This window comes from Brienomyrus brachyistius, chromosome 9 (assembly GCF_023856365.1).
Source record: "Brienomyrus brachyistius isolate T26 chromosome 9, BBRACH_0.4, whole genome shotgun sequence".
NCBI classification, from domain to species: Eukaryota; Metazoa; Chordata; class Actinopteri; order Osteoglossiformes; family Mormyridae; genus Brienomyrus; species Brienomyrus brachyistius.
The window spans coordinates 28,915,519-28,935,210 of record NC_064541.1 but is presented as its reverse complement, the minus strand read 5'-3'; the positions used below and the strand labels follow the sequence as shown (position 1 = coordinate 28,935,210).

The 19,692-nt window shown below is 47.3% G+C and overlaps 1 protein-coding gene across 11 annotated transcripts in view; it reads left to right on the top strand.

The window, feature by feature from the left end:
* LOC125748732 (transcription factor HIVEP3) overlaps positions 1-9,111 on the top strand; it is a 98,442-nt gene extending 89,331 nt beyond the window's left edge. For all 11 annotated transcript variants that reach the window (XM_049025246.1, XM_049025243.1, XM_049025245.1 and 8 more), the window contains 4 exons: positions 4,608-4,783; positions 4,876-4,977; positions 6,205-6,869; positions 7,519-9,111. In XM_049025246.1, the coding sequence (XP_048881203.1) occupies positions 4,608-4,783; positions 4,876-4,977; positions 6,205-6,869; positions 7,519-8,265 (1,690 nt within the window). In that variant the 3' untranslated portion in view covers positions 8,266-9,111. The remainder of the gene's footprint in view (positions 1-4,607; positions 4,784-4,875; positions 4,978-6,204; positions 6,870-7,518) is intronic.
* The last annotated feature ends 10,581 nt before the right edge of the window (positions 9,112-19,692 follow it).

Below are 19,692 nucleotides of genomic sequence, written 5' to 3'. Positions count from 1 at the left end.
GCTGGCGAGAGAGTGGTGGGGCTGTGGTTTGTTTGACATGAACATGTATGGAGAGCTACGGCCTCGTGCTTGTGTGGTGTCAGACGGCTGCAGTTTGCGCTAAACTGCTGTCTGCTTGTTGTTCATGGATGAGGCTTCGGTGGTAATCATGATCATTTGATTATAATAAACAAAAAAAGACTCCTAGAATGCCAGGAGTGATCCCAAACTGGTCTTGAATTTAACCCTATTAAATATTTACAAGAGTTTGTGGGTCATTCTGTTCTGACCAACTGAAAAAATACAAATATAGTTTTGTGCGTGTGTGTGTGTTTGTATGTACACTCATTGTCAAAAGAAGTTAAGCACCCAGACGGAATAGTGGAAATGAAATGAATCTACACGTGGTGAAAGGTCATGTGACTGTATTGCAATGATTATAATATCAGATCGAACGGACAGCAGAGTTGTCAGTATGGGCACACTGCTGGTCCTAGGTCAGTAGGGTGTGGCCCCTCCGGGCCTGGATACAGAAGCAGAAGGGAGTCGTACAGCCATTGTATCCTCTCCTGCGGCAAGTCGGCCAACAGCTGTTGTAACTGGCCCTCGATATCCTGCAGATTGGCACTGGGTCTGAGTTGAGGTCTGAGCCGATCCCTCACATGTTAGATTGGGGAAAGATCGGGGGACTTGGCTGGCCATGGGAGGACCTTAACATGACGCAGGCAGTGTATAGACACACGTGCCGTTTGTTGAAAGACTGTCTCAGGAGGGGTAAGACATGCAGAAGCAGGATGCAGCACTGTGCTGTCAGGGTCCCCAGAATTACTATCAAAGATGACCTGAAGTCGTACCCTATGGCTCCCCACATCATGATGTCATACCCTATGGCTCCCCACACCATGATGTCATACCCTATGGCTCCCCACACCATGATGTCATACCCTATGGCTCCCCACACCATGATGTCATACCCTATGGCTCCCCAATCCATGATGCCAGGACAAATGCCAATGTGTCTCTCCACAACATTGGCCTCTCCACTTGGTGCCACCATAAGCGCACAAAACGGTCATCCGTGGTAATGCAGAATCAAGATTCATCGCCGAGCATTGTACGACGCCACTCGTCACCAGTCCATGCCTCTCAGTTAAGGCATCACTCCAAATGCAGCCATTTCTGCACTGGGGCTAACGGCAGCCTACGTATGGAATGGTGAACCCATAGTATGCTTAATGCCAGTCATCAAGACACTATGTGGGATGGCAGAAAGTCCAATACTTGTGACCAGATGGCAGGCGCAGAGTTCTGTAATGCCTGCCGCACAGTACAATGATCCTCCCTTGGTGTGATTTGTCTTGAGCGACCGGAACCTTCACCTCGTGTGTGGGTGCCCTCACGTGCCCTTTGGTTCCAACATCAGGCGACTGTAACATCTGCATTCCCCACATGCCGGGCAGTTGCACAATACGGCCACCCGACCGCATGCAAACCCACAATGGGACGCCTATCAACTCCATCAAGTGATAGTAATGCTGTCTAATGTGTCTACGAGGCACCCTCTGTGTCTGGTCACTAGATATGCCAGCTCCTTGCAAATCGAATCATTTACATACCCGTCGCTGGTGTGCACATGTAGCAGATTACATCCAAATCAGACCATTACTTCTGGGCGCGTAATTTATTTTGTCACTTGTAACTGAGTGTACATACACACACACGCACACACACACCTGTATGTTATCTACTGTTGCAATATTTTTAAATGGAACTTTGCAGCTTTTTATTGGAACTTGGAAGTACAGACATATAAGCTTTTGGATTCATTTTTGAGGACGACAACCCTAAATTGGGTTCCATACCATTCTGGTACCTTTTCCAGAATGGACCTCAGAAGCAGAAATAAGCCCCACCACCTTCCCACAAGCGTAATAGTCTGGTAAATATTAACAAGCCAGCGTAAACATGATTTTTATAGGGTGCTACAGCAGACTTGCTTGGAGTGTAGTGTGATGTGTCCCCCCCCCGCCCCCAGTTTATTGGTTTATTTTTGGCAACTGTGTGGATGAGGCTGTCCCGCCCCATTTCTGCTGTTGTTACTGGCAGCCTTTGCCAGGTGTGTGTGTGTGTGTGTGTGTGTGTGTGTGTGTGTGTGTGTGTGTGTGTGTGTGTGTGTGCGGGGGGGGGGGGGTTAGAATTTTCCAGCCGCGCCATCGTGTTACAGCAGCTAAAATGAGCTTTCAGTTGCTGGGGCGGCTGAGGATTGGGGGTTGGTGTGTGGGTGGGGATGGGCGTACAGTGGTTACGCAGTGAGCAAAAGAGGTGGGCCCTCGGTTAATGGGAGCCCCCTGGGGGCCTCCCTGTTTGAAGCAGCCTTCCCAGCCCTTGGGGCCCTCTGCTGGTTATGTGGCCCCTGTGAGCTTTTGTCGGGTGCTATAACATGACATTAAGATCTTTCAGTTGCCCTTATTAAGTATTTGTGTTTAATGGAGGGACTTTACAGGGTTTCTATCACTGCAATTAGTAATATAACTGTGATTACACATTCCCTCGGCTGCACATTATTCATTTAACTTTTTTCCTGTTAATTTCCCACTTTACTGCAACAGCACACTTGCCATTCATATGGGATCATTCATATTCAGTTCCTACCTCAAGGGTACAACAGCCATTCCTCTGGCAGGATTAGAAGTGACAGTTACTTAGCCTCTATGCAGTCTGCTCATAATGTGAGGTGCTGTTTAAGCTGCTTGTTTACCTCAGCTGCTGGTACCCCTTGTAAGTTACTCTCGGTTATCACGTTAACGGTCACATCACTGACCCGTAACAGGAAAGTCAGGGAGATTTTCCACCGCTGAAACACCAGTGAGGGTGGTACCTGGAGCACCGTTGTGGCCTCATCCAAAATAAGCCCTCTGTGTCCGCAGGCCTGCTGGGTTTTACGCTTATGAAGGAGCACATTAGCCGCTGGGTTGTTGCTCCGTCCTTGAGAATCCCACCAACCTCAGACCTGAAAACTGGCATGATTATGTCAGGTGGTTTCTGTCTGGCTGCAGCTGTGTGTTTGTGTCTCTGTCTGTCTGCACTGGGATAAAAATTCTTCTCTCTCACCCCACAGGCAGATGGCCAGAGTGGCCGTCCTTGTGGTTCAGTTTGAAATGTCCCTTCTGTGTATGAATGTTACTGTACCAGGCAGGTATTTGGGAAGACAGGGATACCTGGGCATTTGAGAGATGCCCCCCCCCCCCCCCCCCCCCGCCCCTGCTAGCAAGCAAGACGATAGAGAAATTATGAAATACATAATTGTTTTTACTATAAGAAAATACGAAAAGATAGTGTAGAGTGACAGGCAGTAAAATAAGGACTCTCACAGGGGTGTCAATCAGAGCCGTGGTCGAGGCCCCCCCACCGTCTCTGACACAAACCGTCTGCTCCAAAAGCAGCCTGGACCCCCCGACACACACACACACACACACACACACACACACTATTCGTGTGCTTTCCTCCTTCTGATTGGACACTGTGGTGTGTCAGAGGGGTCATGAACGTCTCTGTGTGTCTGTCTGTGAGTGACAGCGATGAGCAGCCCCCCCCCCCCAATCCCTGTGCCCCCTTCAGTTCCCAGCTTCTGCAGACTCTGGGTCTCCAGCGAGATGAGGAAGCACATGGCAGTTCGTAAGCAGATCATAAGCAAAGCTACGGTTTCTGACAGCAGCGTCTGGGTACCATCGAGATAAATGAGGATGAATGCATGCTTCTGGGTTCTCGGTTGCCAGGCAACTCATGTAAAGCCTCCTGCTGGTGAGTCGGGCTGGCACTAAGCGATGGGGTGTAAGGGGGGTGGTCTGTCAGTGACTCCGGCCCGCTGCCCAAGCAGCAGTCTACGTGTGAATGCTCTTTGGAGGCATCCTGCCTGCCTCCTGCCGATTGCGGCACTTACATTGAGCGCATCTCCGGACTGACCAGCGGGTCACGCTCTCACCCTGCCCATCTGCTTTCTGGGGGCTTCCGCATCGAGCTGCCACAGTTATGCGGGATGTGAATCTGACACGTCTGAGCACAGGGGAACATGCAAGCTGCATGCATGGAGCTCAGGATGCCAGCCGAGCCCACGGCCCTGAGGGCGTGAACCTGCGCTACCGGAACCCCAGGCCCACCTGGCCTGTGAATTGCATTTCTGAGAGGCTGCACTGCTAGGGAGGTTCTGTGGCAGCAGGTTCTGCGGCCTCAGCTGGGCTCCTGCCAGATGGCCCTGCCGGCTGAGAAAGGCTCTCCTCCTGCTCTCCTGGCCTCCTCTGTGCTACGCAGAGCCTCGCTGCCCGTGTCCCGTGTCATCTTGGCCACTAGCCTTCTCTCTGTCCAGCTTATCATACCCCTGGTCCCTCCTGGGGTGCGCCCCCCCCCCCACCCCCCACCATTTTTCTCTCCTCTGCCCCCCCCTTCCGTCTTCTCACTTCTGTCTCCCACTCAGTTTTCGCTCCCACCCCCCTCACCTTCTGTCCTCCCACACACTTGCCCTCACCCATCTGCGCCCCCCCCCACCCACCCGCACATGCCCGATGCCGTCGGCTTCACTACTAATCCTCTCTCTCTCTCTCTCTCTCTCTCTCTCTCTCGCTCACTCCTAGATACAAGTCCAACGAGGAGTACGTGTACGTGCGTGGGCGCGGCCGTGGCAAGTACGTGTGTGAGGAGTGCGGTATTCGCTGCAAGAAGCCCAGTATGCTGAGAAAGCACATCCGCACACACACCGACCTGCGGCCCTATGTCTGTAGGCACTGCAACTTCGCCTTCAAGACCAAAGGTGGGCGATGGCCATGTATTACTGTGGAGGGGGGGGTATCACAGCTGGATCTCCACCCCCACCCACTGAGACCCACTTACCTTACGTTGCAGGGAACCTCACCAAACATATGAAGTCCAAGGCCCATGGCAAGAAATGCCAGGAGATGGGGGTCTCTGGGTCCTCCTTGGACGAGCTGGAGGCCGAGGAAGGAGGTGGGACTTCCTGTTTCACATTGCATTAATTGACAGGTCCACTTATTTTGACTTCCTCTGTGTCACAAAACACTACTAGACAATGAGCTGAACTGTGTATAAAATACTGTGTTCTTTTGATTTGGAGTACAATCCAGTACTAGGGAGGATATCCAGTGAAACCCACACACACATTCCTGCTTCATCTGCAGTGGCCAGAAACATCGTACTTCTTTGCTATACTGCTCCTGCAAAAATTTATCTCATTAGCATCTTGCTAATTTTCCTGCATTTTTTGCAGTGTAGCATAGGCATCTTCAAATTGCTTATCCAGTACAGGGTTGTACATGTAGGGGTGGCTTGGAGCCCATCACACCTTAGCTGGGGTGCCAGTCCATCATAGGGTACCAATCCAAAGGGGTATGTATCCAAACATATTATGAGCAGAGTAACTGTAACACAACCCAAGGAGAACACACAAGCACACAGAAACGGTGGAATTTGAGCCCACAACCTTGGAGGCATGAGGCGGGAGAGCAACCCAGCGAGCCAGCTGGTTCAGGCACGTTCACGGGAAATAGTTCACTTTGGCCCCCTGAAACTTTTTACAGCTGGTGGCTTCGGCAGGCCGTTTGAGAAAGATTACATAATGGAAAGTAATTTATTCGCTACCCGTTGTCAAGGGAAGGTAAAAAAAGGGATAAGTGAATAATGAAGCACTTAACAAGAACTTTCATTGAGTCATCCCTCCCGGTGCATTGTGGGAAGCGCTGACTGGCACACAATGGTCCCAAGGCCACGGCAGCAGATGTAAGAGCCTGGCAGCTATAAGGGGGATCGGCCTCTCCATGCAGTACACTCCATTCAGTGCTGTAAATATAGTTCAGCAGCACCCCGCCCCGATCCCACCACCTCATTCAGACTGGCTCCCCCCGGTGGGGGCTGAGAGTGCTGCAAGCCAAGGTCGGGCCCATTAAAAGGCCGCTCGTCTCTGCAACCGCCAGACGCAGCTTGTGAATGGAGCAGTCGTGATTCTGTTATAATTAAAGCCCCCTCACTTGTCCTGGCTATTTATAAGCCAGCTTTCCGGTGCAGGTAACCTTCCTTAGAGCCACATTGGGCTTGTTCTGTCCAGATTTGCGTCCTCGTTAGAACCCTGTGCTCTGTCTCAGCTGGGATATTTGGATTCATGTAGTGAAGGGCTGAGAATGTCCACACGTTAATGTCCACTGTTTTCACGCCGACCAGTTGGGGGCAGCGAGGAACAGGCCGGAGGCTCAGAGGACCAGGACGAGCATCAGTTCTCTGATGTGGAAGACTCCGAGGATGACGACGACAATGAGGAAGAGGAGGAAGAAGAAGAGTCGTCTTCACATGACGAGCCTCCTTCATCCTGCTCTCCAGACACACGGCTTTCCAGCGGCGGTCGCTCGGACAGTGGGCAGCCGCCCCAGAGGGATACCTCTGAGGAGAGTGAGGTGGGCTTGACACAGCAGGACTACCCGTCACCAAGGAGGCCCTGGCCTAGTGGGAGGACTGCCTCCCCTGGCAACAAGAGGGTGCTGTTCTCGCGGTGCCGCTGGGAAGCCTCACCCAGGGCCTTCTCCCCCAGCGGCGAGGGCTCCCCCCTCTGCCGCCTGTCACCGGGGCCCCGGGAGGCATCCCCCCTACGGTGCCTCTCTCCCAGGCTGGACCTGTCCTCCCCTGGCCGCCACCTGTCTCCATCCCCTGAGCGGGGTCTGTCCCCGATTCGGCCGCTGTCGCCCCTTGGCTCGCTGTCCCCGGGCCGTTACGCGGGGCCCCGAGGCCTGGCCTCACCCGCTCCCTCGGTGGGCTGCCACAGAGCCCAGAGCTCCACTGGCCAGCATGCCAGGGAAACGGAGGGCAGCACAGAAGCCAGCGAGGGCTGGCAGGTGAGTCTGTACTGATGCTGTACATTCACACTTAATGCACTTAGCATGACTGTCAGAAGGCAAAGTGAGCACTGCCATTCCCACTTAACACATACAAACAGTGTACTGCACATTTCATGCAATCAGTGCATGTAGATGAATTAAATATATATGGAATTCTTTAATGTTAATCTATTATTCTATGCAGTTGGAAGAATTTGGTGGAAATTATTCTGTATACTTCATTGAAATCTTTATATAGACCTTGACATTTATTTCTGTACAGCTTGTAAATATATACATGTAAGTATGTGGTAGATGGCAGTTTTCAGCTCAAAGATCAGCAGATATCAAAAATAAAAATCTAAAGTTAAAAACTGCTGTTATTTTTACCATTCCTATAAAAGGGTTTAAACATGGCGGTCACCACACCGCGCTCCTCAGGGTCCTAAACTCAAAGCCCGCTTAACCATGCTCACACCTGAATAATCACATACATGTTTTCCCTCTAGACAGTAGCACAGCCCCATACAGGCCTCAGGGTCTCTTTGTCTATCTAACCTGCGTCTTGCCAGCAGTGAATGTTCTTGTAACTGGTGGCGCAGTGACTGTAGCTTGTGCTATGTTGTGTGACATTGACACCCCTCCCTCCCCTACCATTTTCTTTAAGGAGCAGATTAGCTACCCTCGTGAAAGGCTGATCCCTACGGATGCCAGCCCACCTTCCCCCACTCTGCGGTTCACGCCAGGGGAGTTCCTGGGCCACACGCCACCCCGGACTGCAGACCGCACCTTCAGTCACCTGCCACTGCACTCGCAGCAGCTGACCCGGATGCCCTGCCTCATGATCCCCATCGGGGGCATTCAGATGGTGCAACCCCGACCCAGTGCCCACCCCAGACTGCTCCGGTGCCCCAGTGGTGCCTCGCCCCCCTCACCCTGGAGGACGGGCCCGAGCCAGTCCCCAGGCAAGGCCGAGGGGCCACGGGCTGGGATTCTGGGGGACCGTGGGCCGCAAAGCGAGGAAGCTGGAACTAGCCAATCAGGGTTTTGCACAAGCAAAGGCCAAGTCCCCCCGAAAGAACATGTTCCTGAGATGGGGGTGGAGGAGCCCAAAGACACGGGCACGAAGCAATATGGCAGCTTATGCACTCAGTCGCAGACTAGCACTTTGGCCACTGAGGCAGCAGACGCACAGACTGAGGAAAGCAGCTCTGAGCCTGAAAGGCCCTCGCATCCCTCTCCTAGCCTGCAGGCTCCTCCCACTCACAGGACTAGCCCGCCCCCTGAGAGCAAGTGCCCAACTGGGGTGCTGCACGGTGGGCGTGTCCCGGAGCCAGCTCGGGGAGGGGCCAGCGGATCAGGAGTCGAGGCCAGGGTGGGCCAGAGCAAAAACAACACAACAGGAAGCACTTAAAACTCCGCCCTGATTCTGTGTACAGGATCATTGCAGATGTTTGTTGTTAATATTTTTTGTTGTTGTTATTTTTTATGGTTTCGTTTTTATACAATTTATGACACTGTTGTTTACCTACGTTTGTTTTCGTCCTTCTGCAATATTTAGGATTGTAATAAGATGCACCTTTATTGCCAATACTATTTCTATCTATCTCTGTTCCTTTATTTATCTTCCTATCTTAATATCTGTTACAATATATATGATCTATATGATGAATATACATATATTTGTAAATGACCAAAACCAATACAGAACATGACAATAATTCCAGTTTCGTTCGTCTCTTGTTCAGTATTACTAAAAACGTAGTTTATTGTGCCTTTCATGTCATGGTTTGTTGCTTGAAATGTAGAGAAAAAGTTTAAAAGGCTGTGAATTTTTTTTCATATATTTTTGTGTTTAGATGGGCGAGTGTTTGAGGAAGACGTAGAGCATATATATATATATATATATATATATATATTGTTTTCCTTCTTGGCCATTTCTAAAGTCAGGGTAAATGGCAAAAGTTAAAATGTTAAAGAGCGAAGGAGCCGTGGAAGCGGATGAGAAGAGAAGATTTGCAAAGAAAATGCACTGAAGTCATATTTTTTATATCACTAAAGACTAAAATCTTATGTCCATGTACAGGAAAGAAGTCTATGGTCAGTATTTATTGCAGCTTAAAGACGTAAAAATGCTTCTCCGTTTTTTATGATTTTCTTTTTCTAAAACATGCAGTTACCGATGTCACATCCCTGTGTCCTCTTTTTGATAAAGTTCTTATGACTTGAAATTGAGGTACTAGGCCAGGTGGATGCTGGCTGGGTGTCGGGGGGGGGGGGGGGGTTGTCGGGGGGGTTGGTGCTTGGCCAAACATGCAGTTGCCCTATGGATTTCAGCCAGGGCAGGTTTCTAGTTTCTAAACCAATTAAAAAACAAACTGCACCAGTCTTTCCTGGGATCTTGTGTTTGTCTTCTGGTTTGTAACGAATGCCTTCATGTCACATGTTCAAGTCTCCTTTTATACTGTTCCTTTGCTATACACACTTCAGTGGACCTTTCCATCGATACAGTACAGTCCATACAAAACCACAGTACTGCTACAAGTTTTCTGTTTGTTGTTGGGTCCATAAGCCAGTGTTTCCCAACATTGTGAACTGGTATGGAGCAAAAACATAGACTGTCTAGGGTCCCCTAGGACTGGGTAGGGAAGGGTTCGGGATGTGCCGAAACTGGCAGCTCCTCTAAGTCGCTTTGAATAAATAACTCAGGGAAATCTTTTAAACTGAGACCAGAAATCAAAGTTTCTTCTATGTGATTCACAAATCCTAGAAAGGTGGGATCCATATTGTGAAATACTTTGCTATTTCAGAAGCCTTAAATGATCTTTTTTTTTCTTCATTTCATGGTGGAACCATGTAGGTCTCTTTGCAATTCCTAGACTGTGGAGCTTGCTTTGCTCTTGGTTTTTGTGAAGCTAGTCAGGATGGCAAAAGGTGCTTGTTGGTCACATCCTCAAAATACTGAGTGGGCAGCATCACAGAGCGAGCGCTTTCCTCCTGCAAATAAACAGGATGCTTTACAATGGGTCGATTTCCTGTTGTCCTGGATAGTTTTTGCAAGGCCGCTGAAAATATGAAGCATCTCTGAATCTGAAGGCAAGTTGCTAGGATACCAAGCATAATGCTGGCCGGTTGCTTTTAAAAAAAAAAAAAAAAAACTCTCAATGAATACCCAAAAGGGAGCAGAACTCTCAGAAAATCTCTCATGACTCGTGAGAATAACTGCCTACTTTCAATAGCGGGAGCAGGTACAACAGGGCAGCAGCGTAAGAAAAACAACTACTTTCGGTCCCAGGGCTTTGTTATCTAGATAACACCCAGCTGTGTAGGTAAGAACAGCCACAAGCCCCCCATTTGGTGACTGGTTTGGAAAAACAGTGGATGGTGAATACAGGTGGAATTTCTCTAAAGTGGCCTTTAATGAACTATTTTGCCATACTTTTCCAAATGACTGAAGTTGATTACAAATAAGCAATCAAAATTATGTTATCAGCAGCTCAGGTGTCAGGATTTACATCATTTAACCATTTCTGTCAAATTCATTACCATTATTCTACTGAAAAACCATGTTAATAAACCAAGGGATCCATCACCTAAATTCTCTGTTTGATGCCTCTTTCTAAAATCCTAAGAGTGGTTAAAAACTGTCAGGTATGAGGCTGAAGGGACATTATGAGGCTACTATAATCTGCAGGAAGTTCTAGGAAGAAGTCAAAGAAGAGGAATAGGGAATTGGTTTACTGGTAAGAAATCGGAGCCCTGGGGTGGCTGTGCGTGTGCCTGAGGGACGCCACCGTCGCTGCCCCAGGATCCTGTTCAGGAGCTCCTCTGAAGGATACTCCTGCCACAATGGGCTGCTTCCTCTTACCTCCAATGGAGCATTCAGGACCTCTCATCAAGCCAGCCAACAGCTTGCCAAAGATAGCCGTCGGCATGACTGGGGGGGGGGGGGGGTTACTTTTCCAGTGCCAAACCATTTCATCCAGCAAACTCCACAACTTACCCTTTATTCTAAGGTATTCCAAGATGCTACCTGATCACACTACTTGAACTGCAATAAAGGTACAGTACACTACTGGTTCTGTGAGAAACATTGTGTCCTGTGTTTGTCGTTCTGGGTGATATTTTCATTGGGTTTTACAGATCTGAGCTTTAAGTTGTTTAATGTAGCAGGCAGTAATTGTATCAGCAAGCAGACAGGAAATGTGGGGGTGTACGGGCAGCGCGTGGGTGGGAGAGGCGGCAGAGGCTGTCTGAGGGTGATGGAACAAAAGGGGAAAGGCAGGGCCAAGAGGAGAGCGAGCAGGAGGAGGATTACAGACAGGGAACTGGCGAAGCCAGTGATGCAGTATGTACTATAAGTATGCTGTGAGCCACAACCACACAGAAGGTAGACATGTTCTTTAGGGCTGTTTCTGGGGTAACTATCTGGTTAAGTTTGGTGTCTAATGGCAGCTTGGCTCATTAGAGTATGTGTGTGTGTGTGTGAGTGTGTGTGTTTGTAACCATAAAATAAAAGTGACGAAATTTTGTTATCTACCTGGATTCAATATTTTCTGAAGCATTTAATTTTATGTGAGGTTTCAATGAAATTCAACCTTAGGCATTTAATCACTTAATCACTTCTTGCCATCACTGCTGTAACAAATCTTAGTAGACACATATAAACTTGACAGCCTTTACAGTGCCTTCTCCTCGTCTGCCCCCCCCAACATCACTTTTTGTCATGTACCCAGATAATTTTGGGTATCCAACATTCCTTGCTGGTCAAACCATTGATATATACAAAATGTATATATACAAAATGTATACAAAATATATATGACATATACAAAAATCCATACCTGTCTGTGACGGGTTCGCGCCCCATCCTGGGTTATTTATCTGCCTTGTGCCCACGATCCTGCATAAAATAAACAGGTATGGAGGAGGTTTCTGGCTCAGTGAGCTACGCCCCTATGCCTGTGATCAGAAGGTTGCCATTTCGAGTCCCAACCTTGGTACAATAGCTACGTCTGTTGGGTCCCTAAGCAAGGCCCTTAACCCCCCAGCTCCAGGGAGGCTGCATGCTGGCTAACCCTGTGCTCTCACCCCCCCTCGTGTGTCTCATGATGGGGTAAGAAGAAAAACATTCCAAAGTACCTCCATTCATTCTTCTATGTCTGTTTTTCCTCACTTAGCAGAACCCCCTTGCTGTAAATGTAGGATGGCTATATATATTGGGATTACACACATGAAGGATTTTTAGCACGTGTGCACAGGCACAGTGTGGGGCTCAGTGGGCTTAGTCTCTGTACCTGTGACGGAAGGTTGCCAGGTTGAGCCATGACCTCAGCAGAACAGTCACATATCTGTAGATCTTTGAGCAGAACCCTTTACCCCCAGCTGCGGAGACACTGCATCCTAGCTGACCCTGCGTTGTGACCCCCCCAAACTTGCTTTCACCTGTCTGTGTATCTCATGGAGAGCAAGATTAACAAAGTATCACCATTGTAAAATGGGTGGATAAAATTGCTGTGTTTATCGATAAAGAATAACATCTCTACACTATAAATATTATTCTTAACGACAGTTTGGACCTAAGCTCAGTATACCATCGATATTTTACTCTAACTACACACCATTCGTATTTCGCGCGGTTGCATTTACTTACCTTTGGCACACCCTGGTGTATATGTGTTAGAACTGCAGCATCAACTTACGTACTTATATGGCGGATCAGTCTTCGGATGGTCGGTCTGTTACCACGTGTCCAGCAAACTGGGAGCTCCACCTCAGGAAGCACAAGATACGGGACAGCCTGGAGAGGCGCCAGTGCATGGCGGGCCACACACTCGCGATCATATATACTACGGCCAATGCCAATCTAGAAAGACCAAGTCACATACCACGTGTCTTTAGATTTGGGGGGGGGGGCAGCAGAGTATACAGCCTTCACACTACAAAGTCAAAACTGCAGGGCAAACATTTCAAGTTTGACTTTGGAGTGCTAACCAGTAAGCTAATGTGCTGTTCCCAACCAGTCATCCCAGTATAAAAAAGAGACCAATGTGTTTGTTTCTTGATTTCTGAAGCCATAACTGACAGGTCATCTCTTTGCAGCGTAGCAGTCCGTAAATCCTTTAATACGTTAACGATCGAAACCCTTTGCTGGGTGTTGTGTATTTCAGGCATCTGCAGCGATTTTGTGTCATTCTCCTAAATGGCCATCAGATGTCAGTGTACAACAATTTAATGCTGCAGTCACCTGCTGCGGATTACCTGCCCAAACACCTTTCCGCGTTCAATGTATTTATGGTCAGTAGGTTTGAAACGCTGGGTTTTCACCACTCATTATACACACACACACACCGATGACCACAGGTGGAGATTTCAGGTCCAGAGAGTACAAATCCAGACCAAGATTTTGTTTCAACCAACAAGTTGAGTCCTCTGTGACTGTGACTCTTTATATTTAACTGGTTGGTCAAAACAAAATCTTGGTCTGGATTTGTACTCTGTGGACCTGAAATCTCTACCTCTGCCGATGACCCAGAACATTATGACCACCCCCACATGACATAAATTATATTGACTGTTTTGTTAAAAACAGCAGATGTCAAGGTCTGGGACATATTGGACAGTAAGCAAACGTTCACTACTCGTAGTTTACGTTTTGCATGCCAAAGAAATGGTCCAGAGCAAAGACATGAGTGAATTTGACGAGGGACAAATGACTTGGACTGAGCTTCTCTAAAACGACAAGGCTTGTGGGGCGATTACGGTGAGCTGCGGCGAGTACCTGCTGAAAGCTTATTAAGTTATACGAGAAGGGAGCAGACTTATGCGACGGGAGAAGTTGTACTGTACGACTTGTCGATGCGAGATGTGAACGAATGCTGTCCCGTTTAGTACGAACCAGCAGAAGGGCTACTGTGGCAGAATAGAATATAATTTACTGACAAATTAAAAATTAGAATGAGTTCATGTTTTTGCAATATGTCACGACACAAAGTGCATCGAGTTCCGCTGCATATGGGGATCGGACTAGTCCAACAAATTCCGCAGATTTTCGACACGTACCCGTCCATACGCATGAGGCATACGCGGGCACTCTGTCCTGTGAATAAAAAGCTTAATACGCGATGCGACTCGATGCCCTTTGTGTCGTGACACATTGCAAAAACATGAACTCATTCTAATTTTTAATTTGTCAGTAAATGATATTCTCTTCTCCATATGCCATGCCGTAACGCCGTAGGTGTAGCCCGGAACCCTGACTGACAGGAATTTGTTTTAATTTTTATAGTAATTCTTAATGAATTTCCTAATTACTTAAGAAATACACCTAAGATCTCTTTTAAATGAAGGTGCAAAGCAGTAAGAAAACACATTGATACATAACATATTACGAAAGATGAATTCCTCCGTCTAGAATTTGACGGCTTGTCACATCAACTGTATTCATTTTGTCATCCTGCATATTTTATATACTCGCCACACCGGCTGCATTTATTGACCGGATAATTATGGCTAATTGCCCAGTGTGTTGTCATCGCAGGGCTCGCCTTACTGCTGGATCACCCCCAATACTGGATGTTTGTATGTTTTGCTGTTGAAGAAGGTGGATCTCAGTGTCTTTCAGTCGATATTTATTACCATTATTTTAGCGTCTAAATTAATATCAACAAAGAGGATTTAATAAGCACTAGTTCTTTATTTTCACTTTTGTGAAAAACAGAATACACAAGTAAAGCAGATTAGTTGTTGCAATATACTGTGTAATTGGCCGCCCTAGGGCCCCCCTCCCAGCTCAGGGCCCCAGGACATTGACTGCCCTGCCTGTCCTGTCACTACGCCTCTGGGTACATGACTAGGTTATTGTGATAAACTTTATTGTGAGCTTTCTTGTTTATGTCCTTAATACCTTTAGGGATACCTTCAGTGATTCAACCTGTCCAATGTTTTCAGTGTGTTTTTGTTTGGCCTTTCATACTGACTACACTGCTTCTCGGATTACCGTGTTACAGTAGAATGGACACCATTCAGTTCATAATATTTGAACAGTGACACTGTCCTCAGGCATCAATGGCAGTGATAGTTACAGTGATACAGTACAGATACAGATGTACAGTGCCACTTATAGTGATACAACTCAGAGACACTTAACCTGCTGTGATGGGGTGACACCCAGATTTCACCAAATTCTCATGGTACATCTTTTAAACATTTTAAAATACAAGCAAGATGCTGATTGCTTTTGAAATGTTTTACTAAAACACGTTCTCCTTATGCGTTAGCTGTCAGTTTGCCTTACATAGTCTGTTAATTTTTTACGTGTTCCTATAAACATTCTTACAATAAGTTACTGAACGAATTAAATATTTTACTGGTAGTGTACATTGTTTATTGTTTCATAATACCAATCAGAAAAAGCCTTTTTTGTAACATCGTAATAATTGGTTTTGATTCAAGCTATTTGTTAATGAATAAAATTATTTCTTCAGTAGAATTAAACTTTCACCATGAAGTAACAGTGTGTTTTTAGTTTGAAATTTATCAACAAATGAATTATAAAAATACAGGCAGCTGACATTCGATGGTCCGGTGACATTTGAACACCTGGTCCTCAATGTCAGGGAGATGGAGAGCATTCAGGGATACATGTTGCGGACCTACCAACTGACTTAGCAATTGTGTCACGGTTGAAATACTGCTATTTGTTTAGATATCACAGCTCGCACTTAGGGACAGAGACGCAGCTCAGTGTCTGAGGATTTAGTCAATGACGTGTTAAAAACAGAAATCGTGAAAATCAGAGCTAAATTCACAAAGCCTTGTTTGTCACAATGACAATAGATGTTGACAAATTGATTGCATTGTACTTTCATTTAGGTGCAAAGAAAATAAAGAATATAAACACTAAAACCAGACAAGAAAAACATAAATGGTGTTTTATGGCTTCTACCACAACTGACGATACAGAGAAAAGGTATTCAGTTGTCACCTGCTCATAAGACATTTCAGAATAAATAAAATAATAAATACAGTTTTTTTTTTCAGCCCCTGTGCCATACTGAAAGGGCAGCCATTGTAAATGTAGAGATTTTTAAAGAGTGAGCCTCTGAGCGGATGCTAAAATGGCATCTCCAATCTCAAACTGTATTTTTGTGAGGTGTAAAGTGTCCTCATACGCGTAGCGGACGAACAAATCGGCAAACTTTCTGAATTGTTACGCTCCAGTTGTGTCAGGATGAGGTTAAACCTGTGATGATGCAGGTGGCTGAACATGCCAGCAACCACCGAGCAGACGTGGTATGACAACCGGAGAGAGGCCAAAGGTCAAAGTGCAGCCCTAACATAGGTTCCCTGAGCAGCCAGAACTGTGCAGAAAAGCAACAAAAATGCACGTACTGTAATTACTTGTGTGATGTAATGCAGGAGGATGATTAATAATATCTGTTTTCATTGTGTCTAGGTTTAGATGCACAGATAGGTCCCGCACATGTCTCCGCAGATACACAACAGGGATGCAGTAATGTTTACGGTAACACCAGGGCCACAGATATGCCGTCTGGAAAGCTCGTCTCCAGCCCAGAGGCACCCTTGCCAAATTTGGAGCTGTAATGCCACTTTACGCGTCGATCGTACTCCGATGAGGTGCCGGAAGTTTCCTCTCTGTTTGTTCTTGCCCTCATGGTGTGGGCCCTGAGAGACGGCTATCAGGACGTCTGGAAGGTTTGTTTACATTCCCAGTCGTATCGTGGGCGCACAGTCAGCCCTGTGGAATGTGGGGATGGCCACGTCCCCAAGCTCAGACGACATCCTCATCGCCCCAAGGGGGGGAAACTTCTGAAGAATACTGAACTCCTTTTTACCCCCCAGCACCACCACCACCAGCAGACACCAGACACCTGATCGCTAAACCATAGGTTACTCCCCCTCCTCTTCTGCTCATTGTTCACTCCCCGTATATGACACATGTGACAACCCCAGCTGCTTGGTGACCCATGCATGTGGAACGTGTGTGTGTGTGTGTGTGTGTGTGTGTGTGTGTGTGTGTGTTGGGGCGGGGGTACATCAATCCTCTATTGTGTTGCGCACAGCCTTGTATTACCTAAACATTCACTTACCGCATGTAGGATCTGGCATGAGACTATAGATCAGGACCGATCTGAGGAGATAAAATCAGTCACCCCGCAAAGCTTTCCATTAAACCGCTGTGCTCTGCAGGCCTTGACCACCATTACTGCGAGGCTTGCGAGACAGGAAGAGGGGGGCCCTGAAGTTTGTGGGTGTGCCGGACTGCCACCCAGACTTCCAGATGCTCCCGCAGGAGTTTATTAAAGGGAGATGACAAGAGAAGATTAACTTATCGTGGCCGTGTGGAGGAAGACTGCAGCATTTCACTGACATCCAGAGCATCCAAAACAATGAGTGGACAAGGTCTATTTTTAAGCTCACGTATCATTACAGGAAGGGCATGAAGCTATGCGGCCAGCTCCTCCAGGACGATGCGCAGTGGAAATTGAGCATGCCAAGAGGAACAGGGAGTGAAAACAAGACGTAATGAAAAATAAATAACTGCCAGTAGAGGTGGATCAAGAGCCTCTACCCCTGCCCTTTAAGTATACATCTGTAGGACAAATCCATCATCAGTTTATTTGGGGGGGGGGGTTGGCTGGTAACTTTCCATTTGCCTTTGTTACTATGTCAGGCAACCAACAAGGCTGCTAGCTTCCATACGCTGGTGTGGTCAGTGTAAGTGGGCGGAGGGAGTAAGTGAGAAAGACAGAAGCAGCTGTGATTTAACCTCGGTGAACCTACGGTAACACCGAACGTGTACTAAAGCAGAGTGCAGTTTTGATGAAAATATGGAAAACAAAGATCTAAAAGACAAATTCTGTTTTCTTCTCTCCGATCAGTCTGGATTATTTCCGAAGAGGGGTATTACACAGCAGTCTTCTGGTGCAGGTAGACTGGTGGCTCTGAGGCGAGGGATCTGTGCCAGCAATTGGAAGGTTGCTGGTTCAAATCCCGTGAATGCCTTGGAGTGATCCTACTCTTCTCGGGTAGGCCCTTAACCTGCAGTTGCTTTGTGCTGGGTGTGACGTTAATCTACGTTCAGCCCTGCAAGCAGGTCTTCCAACTTGGAAAAACTTGGCAAACTTGGGGGTTGGTGGCAAGACTGGCACTCCAGCCACTGGAAAAATTTCACACTGGTCCATTTAGACTAGTGTGGTACTGAGGTATCACTTGCCATGCGGTTCTTATCCCTGAGGCGGTTTGTTGTGTGATGGGGGCAGCGACGCACTGTCCTTACCTCTACCTCTCTCTTCCAGTACAGAATCACAGGGAGCCTGGAGTCTATCCAAAGCAGCTTAGGGTACAGGGTAGGAGAACCCTTGGAGGTTAATTACCTGGGGCAATCAACTAACTCCATGCCATTAGACTGCAGGAAGAATTGGGAAAACTCATTGGAAACCTGTGCATCACCAGGAGACTGAACGAGCTCAAAAAGGGAGTTGAGCCCATGACCGTGGAGGCGGGAGATAACAGCCTTATGCACTGAATTACCGTTAATTCTCAGAGCTACAGGACTGTGGCTTTGGTTCCTGCCCCTCACTATGTGTGAGGAGCTGCCATGTTTCATGAGTACTCTGCGGGTGTCTCTGATTTGCCCATAATGTGAGTGTACGCCCTGCATCCCAGCCAGGATATTCCCAGCCTCTGATTCCTGGGATATACTCTGTGGTCACCACGACTCCATGCTGGATAAGCAGTTATAGGAAAAGGTTCTTGTATTTTAAGGACCTGTAAAGTTCATAACACCTGCCTTAAGATAAACCTGTCTGTCTTGTGGATGGCTGAAGACCTGTGGCAGGTTTTGTATGCGTAACATATCTGGGCAAGAGGAAGACCGCAAGCTGCCCGGTGGCATTTTACCAGGCCCAGGAGAATAAGGGCTGACAGGTGGAGAATGTAGCCTTGAGAAATGCCTGGACAGTCACAGGGTGGGGTTCTGCTAAAGCTGTGCAAGGATGCTAATCATGTTAGCCAATAAGGTGTCACACTGAGTCAAAAGTAACCATAAAAATATTTTGGACGCTGGTGTTGAGTGCATCATTAGTCGTAGCTTTTGGTTCTATATTTAGCATAAAAACCAGCAGTGGAAAAAAAAATCATGACGTTTAAGGCCTTCAGGAAGAAAAACAAGAAGAGTTTCCAAATAATCTTGGATTCATAGGGTGATGCAAAAACTTCCCAGGTTAAAATGATTAATGTTACAATGTTAAATTAACACTTCTATGTGGTTTTGCTGTCTCATGTCGCCATTTTCATCTAAATATGTGCTAAGAAGAGCAGCAGAAATTAGAAACCATCTACAGTGTTCCTTGTTCATGGGAGCTTATGGTAGCTTATGGTACGACCGACGCACCAGCACATTTACTGCCGAACTCTTTGGAAAAATAAAAACTCAGGAAAACAACCAGATTGAAATAAGAATAATCAAGATCTTGTGGTTGTCTTCGGCCACTGTGTTTGGTGTGTCTGCTTGGGTGCGGTTGGGCGCGGCTAAGCATGTGCATCTTAACTTAAAGCAGAAGATAGTCCTGTCCTCTTGTTCAGCGATTCCTGGAAATGGAGACCATATCAGTGCTTGTGGAATTAAATATCGCATAGTAATCAGCTGCTCTTATTTCACATTCATCCAGATGTATCCATGTTTAGGGCAGCTGTTGCCAGAACGTGATGTTGATCAGTAATGGGCCCCAGGGAAGGCCGGGTCTTTTCCCCCCTCTCCTCTCATGATCCAGAGATGTTTCTTCATGAGAAGATGGGAAGCAGGAATGATTCCTGG